At 35.7% G+C, this 12829-nt stretch overlaps 1 protein-coding gene across 2 annotated transcripts in view; it reads right to left on the bottom strand.

Moving 5' to 3' along the window:
- Positions 1-12829, bottom strand: part of LOC121319230 (amyloid-beta A4 precursor protein-binding family A member 1-like) — a 112965-nt gene that overhangs the window by 14281 nt on the left and 85855 nt on the right. Inside the window, exons 4-7 of one of the 2 annotated variants that reach the window (XM_041256443.1) lie at positions 9664-9765; positions 8052-8091; positions 7276-7421; positions 480-509 (exon numbers count right to left, since the gene is read on the bottom strand). In XM_041256443.1, the coding sequence (XP_041112377.1) occupies positions 480-509; positions 7276-7421; positions 8052-8091; positions 9664-9765 (318 nt within the window). The remainder of the gene's footprint in view (positions 1-479; positions 510-7275; positions 7422-8051; positions 8092-9663; positions 9766-12829) is intronic. The other variant, XM_041256452.1, reaches the window with a different exon arrangement.

The raw sequence follows: 12829 nt of genomic DNA, 5'->3' as shown, positions 1-12829 counted from the left end.
GTACATAAAAAGCAACAAATACATTTTCAGCACAAAGAACAGCATAACACTACATCACAAAATAAAAACCTAAACACAAATACAGTAAAACTTAACAAAAGCTACCCATTTTTTAAATTTATTTTCTGCATCCAGCATCCAATTTTGTATTGCATTGCATAAGATAGAATCTGTTAATAACTTTGTTTTTATTTCACTACTTCCCCCTTTTTAATCGCCACTTCAAATGCCTAAAAACAATTTCCTTAAATTTGATTATGGTTGAAGTGAAATGACCAATGGAAAAAAAAAAAAAAAAAAAAAAAAAAAAAAAAAAACACAGATAAGCTTTTTAGACAGACAGCGCTAAATTAAAAAAAAAAATAATTCTAATATATAGCTGGATTCAGAAAACATGTAGCCTTAAAATAATAAAAATAAAGAAAATGCACATTGCAACAGGTAAAAAAAAATATAAGCTGCTGGGGGTTGTACTGCACCTTCTTGCTTTTGGCTAATGTCTGGGCCATCTGTGCAACATGGAATAAGCAGAGATAGGAGAACAGTTAGAGAAGAACCAAATAAACAGAGATAGGAGAACAGTTAGAGAAGAACCAAATAAACAGAGATAGGAGAACAGTTAGAGAAGAATCAAATAAACAGAGATAGGAGAACAGTTAGAGAAGAACCAAATAAACAGAGATAGGAGAACAGTTAGAAAAGAACCAAATAAACAGAGATAAGAGAACAGTTAGAGAAGAACCAAACAAACAGAGATAGGAAAACAATTAGACAAGAACCAAATAAACAAAGATAGGAGAACAACTAGAGAAGAACCAAATAAACAGAGATAGGAGAATGGTTAGAGAAGAACCAAATAAACAGTCTGTGTCAGACAGGTAAAGAACACATACATCTTTAGGTTTGTGGACTTGACACCATCCTGCTTTAACACCTCTAGTTTCAATTCTAGATAAAAAATATATGGCTCATAAAAAGACACTGACAGACAGGAAACTGTCCCTTGACTGCTCCAGGGTCACATAATGTGTTTTGGGGGGGTTTGGGTTAAGGGAAATGTTTTGGTTTGGTTTGTCTTTTTTTAAAATCCATTTTCTTACCTCTTATAGCATCATTATAACTTGTGCCCCTTCTGTTCATGATGTTTTGGTTTCATGGGATATGCAGGTAAGATAATGCTTTGTCTCTAATCACTTTAATCAGTTTCATTCTAAAGCTGCAATCACGTCATGTCTATATACAGTGTAGTCAAAAGTTTACATATCCCAGTGGAAATGTATAATTTGTAGAAATTTCTCAAAAACAAATTATTCTAGGAAAAAATCTATTGTAGCAAAAGTTTTGCTTTTGTGGATGAGTTACAAAAAGCAGATGTCTACAATTATTTATTTCACAATTTTTGTTGTAAAACTCCAAAAATGTGACTTCTAGATGCTAGACACACGACTTGGTTTATAGGAAAATTGTGAGCTCTGATGGGCTGCATAGCTTATTCCTGTCATAAAATATCTTTTGATCTTGCAGCTTTGTAGGATTTTTATTTATTTATGCATTATTATTATTATTATTATTATTATTATTATTATTATTATTATTATTATTATTATTATTATTATTATTAATTTAATTTTTTTTGGTAACAGAAAAAGCTAGGGAAAACATTCTTCTGTCTTTGTAATATATTGTATTGCATACATCTCCAGTAAATGCTAATTTGGTTAACATTACTAGTTTCTGTATTTTATTCATGCATTCTAGTCACTTGCAATGACAGCTCATTTATTCGCGGATTTCACACATCCGTGGCCCTATGTCCACCCAAGCAAGAGGATAAATGGAGTTCCACTTGTAGTGAATTAGGGGCTATTGATCCCTCTGCGTGCAGGGCCCTGCTCTTCACATCCCCTTAGCCCAGGTGGAACGTTAGTATCAATGGACTAACTTTACGCCAGATTACTATTTTTTGTATCTTCACGGTATGGAAGTGGAAAGATTTTGCTGCTTTTATGATTGACAATGACCTGTCAGGTTTGCACATTTCCACTTGCTGTTTCTTGACATGAATCTAGTCAGTACGTGGGGTCCTCGGGGGGGATGTCTACACTGCAGAGGATTGATAACCCTATTAAGAATACTACTATGGTTCATTACTGGTAATGTGGATATGTGACTGTGTTAATTTCCACAATCTTTATTAATTTATGTGACGTTGATGTTATAGTTGGTAACAACCTGTAATGTAATTGGTTAACTGAATACAAGAGCTGCATGTTGTGTATGGTTGTTCAACGTGCGGTTCATTTTTCCTGTTTGCGAGGTGGTTTGGCTCACAGCAAGTCCTCTCAGGGTAATCTGGTTCACATTGACAATTGTTTGATTGGTTGGTGGGTGGGGAGGGAGGTTGGGGAGGTGGAAGTAAGGAAGGAGAAGCTGGGATGTTAACTGGTCTGAGATTTCTGATATGCAGTGTACTCTCTCTGGCTTTCTTATTTATCATTCCACATGTCTGTAACAATGCTCACTTCTCAGTTTAATTAACTATGTTGTTGACAACTGTTTTATGGGGAGGGGGCTAGGGAGGTGGAAGTAGGGAAGAGGAGGCTGAGATTTTGGGATTGGGGATAGGAAAGGGAGTACAGGTTATGTCTTGAGCTTTTTGATATATTGTGTGCTCCTTCTGGCTCTCTTCTTTATCACCTTAAATATGTAACCATGCTCCCATCTCTGTTTATTTTGCTGCATTTTTGTCATTACTATGCTGGTGTCCTATGGGATATTGCTATATGATGCGCGCCGAGTCAGGGATTTTTCTGTATGTCATATTTTCTTGCTCTCTGAGTGCTACGTCTCTTACTCATTCATTCTCCCTGATCTTTTCCTCTATTTTTGCCCATCGGTAGTGTTGTTGTTAATTCTGGAAATTTGAGAGGGGCCACCCATCCTATAAAGAGGCCACAGTGCTTAGATTATCTTTTAAGAAAAAGGGTTTATATTGCATGTTTGCAGGGAACTCATTTGGTTTCAAGTGACGCTGCTTGTTTTTAAAATAAACATTACAAGGTAATTGCAGTATTTTGGTGGTTTGTGAAGTCCACAGCGATCCAAAATATATTAATCTTGAACCATGCCCCTGTGTCAAGCACTTTCAATTTTTCATTCTTTTGGAAATATCTATGACTCGGCTACACTTATCCACTGCTACCATGATGGCAGCATGGGATACTGCTGCCGAAAAAGAGGCACAGTTGTTTGAGTAAGACCATGTGCATATTATGGCATTTCCCCCTAGGATAACTTTAATTCAATTAAGGTATATTCTTTCTTTGATATTTCAGTTTTAATAGTTTATTATTTATATATATATATATATATATATATATATATATATATATATATATATATATATATATATATATATATATATATAAGTATATAACTGTATTTTTTTTGTCTTGATATGTACATTGTACTTCTGCATTACTGTGAGATATTTTAATCTATATTGTCTCCCCTATTTCTGTCTTCCGAAGAGGTGGGGAAAAGAAAGGAACAATGAAAAATAATTTTTCACAAAAAAAGGGAAACCTGATTAAAAATAAAACTTCAAGCCCTACTTGTGTGTGTTCACATTTACAAAAACTTTTTTTTTTTTTTTTTTTTTTTAAACGTTTTATTTCTTTTTAGCAATATGGACCTCTATTAATATGGGACATAACACATTATTTTAAGATCAAATACAGTGCATGGTGGGATACTATCGTATTTATTTCCACTGTTCATTGCGCTGCTAGGAACTGTAACCAGACTATTTTAATAGTGTGTGGTCGCAATGCGCTGGATTAATTAAAAAGTTTTTGAGTACGGTGCTCGAGATCGGTTAGGTAGTGTGGACAGGGCCAAACACACTGATGTTCCTGATATTGTTCATTTATAATGCCCCAACGTTAATAAAGCAACTACAATGTAGTATACTGTCACAGTGGAAACAATCTGGATATCCAGGGTGTAAATCTGATCCATGGAATCCAACTGCTTTTCTTCCAGACCTTAGTTTTAATTGACTTTGTACCAAGTTGCAGAATGTTTTACTCAGGTTACTGCGGTAATGTTGTCTGTGGTAACAGATAATGGACAGAAGACACAGTGATAATTATATGGACAGTCATTAGTATGAGTGATCATGAAAACAAGAAAAAAAAAAAAATTAATACTAGAAATGGTGGGCATGACATAATGCTGCTAATGCTAATAACAGGTAAAAGGGGCTTTAAAAAACATTTAAATTATATGACACTGCAAATGTTAAACATGGAAGGTTCAGGGACAAAGTCACTGGCCACAGTCAAACCCCCCATCTCCTTGAGCATCGCTCAGTTCTCACATGAGTTTCTGTCTTGAGACGCAGGTGGAGTTCATTTGAATCTTTCACTCAGTTTAATTTTACTCCCACCAGGTGGTGCTGTTTCATTTTTATTAATACACAGTACATGAATGGTAACATTTCGAAAGGCATTATATTTGTAAGTAATTATCATGCTTTCAAAATAAGTGTAAAAAACAAACAAAAACTGGGATATGTTCCTATAGTGGCAGATCAGAATTTAAACAATTTCTCAATTTGGTATGTATGGTTTAATGTCTCCTATTATCCTATGTGCAAGTATTGTATGACTAGGGAAGGGGGAGTCCATACTCAAAGAATCACACAATATTTTAAACAGGCTCATGTCATCCGAAAGAGAAAAACCATGGCTATTGACCTGCATTAACTGCATATATTTTACCAGAGACGTGTTTAAAATGTAAAATGTAAAATCAATAAAATGTAGGCTGTGAAAATACTTGTAGGTATGCAGAAATCAAGACATGAATTTTAGGAATCAAAAAACAACAACAGTAGCGGTTTGGGTTGTCAAATTCAGAAAAACAAATATCTTTCTGTGTTTGGCTTGGGGTTGTCATGCAGAAACGTTATCAGAAACTAAGGGGTCTAAACTAAGGGAAAGATGTACTAAAGTGCTGCGGCTGTCGCAAAAGTCGGCAACGAGTCGGAAGTCTGGGGTGAAATGTACTAAACATGCGCAAGGCTGTTAGCGACTTTTTAGGGAATGCTTTGCGGCAGCAGTTTTTCTTTGCTGTTCAGCCTGAGATGAAGATGTATGGGGTGTTCCTGCATAAATTTGCAAAAAAAGGGTGGAGATAGTTTAAATCAAATGAGGGTTCTCAAATATTTAAAGCTCCCGACAAATATTAAAGCTGCCGACAATTACATCAATTTGTTAAGAACTTTTGAAAGCACGTTTTGTCTTCAGCAAGAATGAGTGACTAGTAGGATGAGAAGAGAAAGGGTATTTCATACCCGCATTACCCTCTGATTTAAATGAAGACCAAATTAAGCACAGTTACAGCTCGGCAGCCACACAATTCTTGAGCTGCTGTCTGATTTAAAAAAGATGACCTGGAGCCTGTCACCCAGAGAAGCCATGCTATCTCTGCAGGGGTCAAACTATGGTCCACCCTGCATAATAATATTTAGAAAACATCTGAGTGTGAACAGCCTTTTGATAGAAACATATTTTTTATTTGTGGGTGAAGGTGGGGGCCCCACTATACTTAATTTAAGGTAGGTCTACATGAAATGCATCTTTGTTTAATGCCGTTATTACGTTATTAAAGGTTTTGATAAATTTATGCTGAAAGTAGGCCAGATACAAACCTCTTGGTGTTTAACATGTTTTGCTATGTTAACAAAGTTCAAGTTTGAGATTAAACAGTAAATTATTTTGATAACGATACTTACTGCTTTTACTGTTCATTTTTAAAAACACTTTAGAAGTTTGTATTATTATTACTATTATCAATGGTAGATCTAATTTCATTTTTAAATACAAACTCGTACTTCTGCGTGTTCATTTTCCAATGTTTTAAATGCCGTATCCTTGTTAACCAGTACTTATAAAAAGACCATAATAATACTTTTGCTTTATACTTGATGGCGTTCAATACAATGTATTTAAAAAAAAAAAAAAAAAAAAAAAAAAAAAAAAACCTGTTACTTAGTTCCCACTGACACAGGTATTTAATGAAAGCAGCCAGTCTGTTCACGGCTGCTGGTGTGTATAGAAAGCCTGCTTGATGGTGTGCTCAAGCCTAAAAAAGAAAGGTAAAAAACCTTTGAAGGTGTAAAACTGCATTTTTGTTTGTTGATGTGTCACGTAAACGGCTTAGCCGTCCTGCAAGATAGTTTAGGTTCCTGTTTGTGTGTTTAGTTAATGCTCATTAGAGCTAGATGTTTATTTTGTTTTTGTGTATTTATTAAAAATAGTGCGTCAGGGCTCTTAAAACTCAAAAAAAAAAAAAAGTTCCTGTGTCTGGGTCTGCATCAAAGGGGGCAACAAACGTGTGTGAGTGGTCGCTCAATCATAAGCTCAAAACAATTTACAAAATTTAAATAAATCCACATTGCATGTTTGATGCATGGTACAGTCAATAGGGCTTGTGAAAGTAACAAACGCACGGGCTTCAACAAAGAAGACGGACAGAACAAATGGATTACAGCTGGTACACTAACAAACTACTGTAGGTTTATGAAGTATACTGTATTTACTGCATGAACTTAACACCAGTAAAAGAATAATTTGTAAAATGTAATCTCAAATAGTTATGTTCTGTATTTTATATTTTATATGGATGGTATTGATGTATGGACATGTATGGACAACTATTTCATGTAATGTATATATTTTCAGTTCCTGTCAAAAAGGCTTTTTCCATTCAATTTTAGATCATATCATACTAAAAAGCATGTAACAATGAAAATAAATGAAAAGGAAACTGTGATTTAGATATAAGACCAGGACATTATAATAGTTCATTCAAAAATATATTGTTTTAATCTCTTCATTATTAAAACAAATCAGAATCTGGCATCTGTTTTACAGAGCTTCTTTACGTAACAGTGGCAAACCACGTTTAGGGAAAACTAAACACACCAAGCAGTGGAATTTTGGAGATTATTTAGGGGAAATTAAAAGAGCCCCCTTTCCATAGCCTCATAATTCTTTCTTGTGGCCGTATTCATCATTTCTTATTTCCAGGAGGCACAGTTTAGCCCCATGTGTCAGGTCAGGATACTTGCTGAAAGATCTCCTTTTGCTACAACCTTTGTAGTGGCACTAATCTAAATTCTGTGTTTAAAAGAAAAATGAAAGCTGGCAGTGTTGACAAACTTGGAAGATTAATACTGCCACCGACAGACACTACTGGATTTATCACCTTGATTCTGCTGACGGCTTCCTGGGCCTGCATCATCCGCACGCTCTTGGAGGGCGTCTTGTCTGAGAGCAGCTGGGTGGAACCAAGGTAATTGGCTGCAAAGATGATGCCATCAATAAGGTCTTCAGGGTCACAGGGTCCAGGAACTGCATAACACAAAGACATTATTTCTCAAAAATGTCTAGACATCAGAGAAAACGATTTTCAGGATTTAATGACATGATAGAAGATTCACTTACAGAGCTTTGCAGCTTCATTTATTTGGTTTCTTAATGTGAACTTAATACGTTGTAAGGTCTACAACAATTTAGGTAAATATGTTCACATATACTCTACCAGCGAATTGAGGGAAGGTTGGTAGATTGAGGAACAAGATCAGCCAATGTAATTAACAACACAATATTGTCCGGCAATGAAAAACAATCAATTTGAAGATTGTCATATTATTTATTAATATTTCTCAATATGTGCAAGTTTTAATTTTGTCTTTTGACATAGAACTTAATTATTTAGAATAAGCTGAACTGTAATTTCCAAACACTCCTGATTACATCAATTATTTAGTATTCTGAATATGATTGGTGCAGACAAATGATCCTTCTGTGTAAAACTTGAGCTACCAACACTATTTTGTTACTGTAGATATGTGAAGTCATTGCTAATTTTGGATATCTGCATTATACAAGCAAAAAGAAAAACATCCACAGATGGGTTCAAATTATTGCATAATGCATTTTTTTGTTTTGTTTGCTATTAACACAAATAATGATACTAACCTTCAACATAAGTTGGGAATGAAGCCAAGGTTTTCCTTGACTGCAATTAAGACAAAAAAAGCATTTCAACCTCAACACACACATGCTAAATAAAGCACATTAACCTCTTTGACATGAAATCCCCAAAGACATAAGTAACACATATGTAATACAGTCAAATTCTTGCAATTACATTGATTTACAAGTAACCTCACAAAATTAGTTTCTTAACGTTGTTAACTAGTTGTAAGTTAACTGAACGAATGCTCACACAATATTAAGTCAAGAAGAAAAAAAACAACATACAAAAAAAGACATTACAAGTTATGATTCATTACTAATCCTATAGTGTCAGATTTAGTCGAGCTTTTGTTCCTTTTGCAAAGTAAGCAAACTAAAACTGTTACAAAACTACAAATAAAATTGTTAATGTAATTAAACTGTATTTTACTACTTTGTCCATTTGTAACACGTTATAATATAAAACATATCCACTTTGCTACCTAGTATTTTTTTCAGAATTCAACTTTTTTATTAGATCAAAATCTTCAAGTCTTTAGGTACAGCCTGTACGGTATATGTACTGTATGTACTAGTTAGCACAAAAGCATAGCAAAAGGTCTATCTGCAGCTATGAAACAATTGGGGATAAATCAGTATCCTGCATGATAAACATGCTGTTAACAGAGCAACACCAAGGGAGCTCCCAAGTGGCGCATCCTGTAAAGGCACTCCGCGTGGTGTGCAGGATGTGCCCTATAGTCTGGATGTTGCCAGGTCGAGTCCGGACTATTCCACTGCCGACCGTGGATGGGAGTTCCTAAAGGGCAGCATACAATTGGCTGAGCACCGCCCGGGTGGGGAGGGCTTAGGTCAGCCAGTGTGTCCTCAGCTCACCACGCACCAGCCCGTAGACTGGATGGGTGCCTGCGGGCCTGCCTGTAAGTTACCCAGAGCTGCGTGGTCATCCGACACTGCACCTCTGAGGTGGCTGCATTGCGGGCCTGCACAGTGAAAAGAAGCGGACGGCTGACAACACATTTTGGAGGACACGCGTGTCCATCTTCATCTCTCCCAAGTCAGCGTCAGAGTGGCAGCGGTGAGCCGGGTTGAAATAAAAATAATTGGGCTTTCCAAATTGGGGAGAAAATGGAACGAAATTATTGCTAAATCCAAATTTAAAAAGCAACCAAAAAAAAAAAAAAACAAACCCATAGACACACCAACCAACCTCAAATTATAGCCATTGCATTGGAAAAAAAAAACAATTGGGACAGTGATATTCATGAATAAACACAGCACATGAAATATTGAATTATCTGCTTTTGTGATATGTACTCCTGCAAATATGACTGAATACTTAAACCAATTTAAATAGACAAACACAAAATACTTTAACATTATTTAATAAAAAAAAAGATCTCTAAAGAGTGCCCCTGTACTTTGGTTGTTATGGTTGGTGTTATTCTATACCAGAATTAAGAATATAACATAGCTTCTGTGGCTAAAGTTTTAATTCATTCTCCTTTTAATCCATGCTGTGCAACTACTAAACCTAAATAAATACATACTTTCCATGGGACAACTGCTAATCAGTCACCAAACAGGTAAACCTTTTTTCAGGTGTTCATACCTCTTTATTAAGAGGAGAGTCTGAGTTGTCACTGCCATCGTGGAGATGTTGTGTAATAGAGGATTCTGCCCCTTGCGGGGATGTAGAACCTGAGTCTGGAGACTAGAAAAAAATTAAAAAACCCAGAGAAACATTAGTGTAAAGATAACAATTTAATCAATCATTAAGGTGAGAATTATTACTCAGAACATAGAACTGGAGTTTTGATAAAGTACGAGGCACCGTACTAAGTGGAAATACCTTTTTAAAAACAGCTCCTTTCTCGTCAATGTATTTTATTAGTTCACTTAACTGATAGTTAAGATTTTCTAAACAAACACAACTGATTCTCAAATATACAAATTAAAACAGGTTATAACTATAGCTAGATAGAACAAAATCAATACTAAAATATATATTATTACTTAATCATTGAGATTTCATAAAGATGACATTAAATTAAAGCTGTATCAAAAAAACAATGGTGTAGCCCAGCATTTCCACAACATTTCCCAATGATTGTATTGTATTGTGATTGTATAGTTTGGTATACAATTTGTAGTTTTCACAAAACCCTTATCTCTTCAAAACATTTTTATCTCAATACACCCAGGTCTAGCAAATGTAAATTATGAATATAAATGAAAGCTAAAATAATTTCTATTGACTTATTGTTATGCATGTTATCTTTAGTGTTTACCCAAAGACAGAATTCCAGTTAATATACACACAACAGTGAGCCCCAGAAAGACAGCACTAAGCTCTGCTCTGGAACTGAAGGCATATTTATGAAAATTAATTTAGATTGCAAAGATATAAAAAGCAATGCATAGATACACAAACTCAACTCCATGCTGCATTAATTATGTTTCTACTGAATCAAATATAGTTATGCATTGGCTAACAACCCCCCCCCCCCCAAAAAAAAAAAAAAAAAACATAAATCAAACCTTGTCTGCCTCTTCCAGATCATTTATTTGGTACATCCAGAAGTTTTCCATGGTGATTTCTGGATCCGTTTATACAACAGTCTGATCTTCACAAGCCCTGGCTGGAACTGACTGCCCTGGTGAATAACCCTCTCTGGTGTCATAGTGTGTTCAGAATCCATAATGAAACTTGTGACGGGTTCCTGTTACATCCATCAGAATAGACTGCCTAGGTTAACCTCTTCATCTCTGCTAGCTCAGCTCTCTATCATAACAACTCACTGGAGAGCCTATTTGGTGCCTTACATGTTCTTTTCTGCCTACTCTTCCGTACAGATTTAATGAAGTTTTCTTTATACTGTATAACATATTTTGAATCAAAGAGCATACTAAACTGGTACATTTCAACAGACGTGCTGAACAAATTCTCCTTATGAATAACTAATATAGTATTTTGGTATTTATTTACTTCCTGTAATATTTCCTTCTTGTCAACCTGCTCGTCCCTCAAGACTTTCAATGCATGCAGGTAGCAATAAATAAATTAACGACCTCTGATGAAATGCAAAATTCTGAAAAACAAGACCTTGATTCCTCAGTCACTGGAATTAAAATGTGTCAGATACTGCCAGGCATCCCTGACTTCCCACAGAAGGAATTATTGGTCTCAAAACCTGTATTTTTCCATAAAAAAGTGTTTAAAGTTCCATTAATAGCAATGGACTGTACTGTAAATACAAATGAACCAATTTCAGTAATAATAGTTACTCAGTATTATTATTTTGTGTTGTAGAATAACAATAATTTTCATTTCAGAAACTGCAATGTAGAAGCAGCCTGTTGGAATAACTAAGAAACCAAAGGAAATCATACCTTATTCGCAGAGACATCAACAACCAAGATCAGATGGCCGGTGTTGTTAAGTCTGAGGTATGCTATATTCAACATTTTTTAGAGGGTGGCCTCGTCTCCAAAGTGGAACACTAATCGATTATTGCAATCCTATCAACACAATAGTGTAATTAACCGAAGCAGAGATGTTTTGATTCATCTTTCTTTCTGTATCCACCTGTCATGGATTTGCCCATAAAGATATCTAGTAAGGGGATCGGGGTAGTTGTTAAGATTTACCCGGGGAAAGAAAAATTACTATAATTCAGTCTCCCTACTGCTTAGAGAAAATCCATCAAAGTAGACAGAGAAGAAACTAACATTGTAACAACAGAGAAAGTTGTAATTAATGGAAGTTCAAATATGATTTAGCATCACTGAAACTATCACGAATATCATCACATTTTAGATGATAACTAATAAATAAAAATGTAATTATTGTTCAACCCTGACCTGAGACTAAACACATATTCAGAGAAATAGGCAGATTAAATAAGATAACCACATGGCTCTGTGTTCAACGGGACAGTTTGGGATAGTTCAGGCTTTTCAACTCACAACCCAATGCATTCTGTTAAGTGTAGTCCTGCTTCTCTAAAATGTACCAGAAGGCATTGGGTTGCAAGTTGAAAAGCCCAAACTATCCCAAACTGTCCAGCTGAACATGGAGCCATATAGTCACTTTAATATTAAAGCACTTCCAACATAACACTTTGGGGGTGATGTAAGTATAGGCGCACTGTTATCATTGCGGATGCAAAATTAAAACTGCATTGCAGCCTGGCAATTATTTTGCACTGAGCTCTATGTAAGCTTAAGAGCAATGCAAATAACTCAATAAATAACACAAATAATGATCCGCAATTATGATTTTGAAAAGCCTCAGCCAACATCAGTTATGCTAGTATCCTTAGGAAATTATATGTATTGTCCTGCCCTTTGAAATGTGCCTAGCACTGGAAAAGGTGGATTGGGCTATCCTTCCAGACATTCCATCTGTGGTCTGAAAGGAACCAGAGACTAAGTAGTGCAGAGAGTACAGCACTTTCACATGTGCAGGGACAGCAGTCCCTAGATTGATGCGGCAGTCTAGCTCATCGCTCAATTCAGTTATTAGGTCTAGGATGACCTGAGGAGTGAAACGATAATGCTTTAGCACCATATCCCAAACAAAGAAACCGTGAGATTGAATAAGTAGGGTCTTCTTCGTTTTGCCCTTCTCCTCCAAATGTGTTCCTATCTCTCAGGACGTGTACCACAGCAGCCATCCTGAAGCCAATGACAGGTCTCTGCAGATGTGTGATTTTATACAGCTCTTAGTTACTTGCTTCTACAATGGTTTGCACTTTGTATGAAGAGGTGTTAAG

The sequence above is a fragment of the Polyodon spathula genome, chromosome 1 (assembly GCF_017654505.1).
Source record: "Polyodon spathula isolate WHYD16114869_AA chromosome 1, ASM1765450v1, whole genome shotgun sequence".
Lineage (NCBI taxonomy): Eukaryota > Metazoa > Chordata > Actinopteri > Acipenseriformes > Polyodontidae > Polyodon > Polyodon spathula.
The sequence above is the reverse complement of the archived record's forward strand: the minus strand, read 5'-3'. Positions and strand labels throughout refer to the sequence as shown.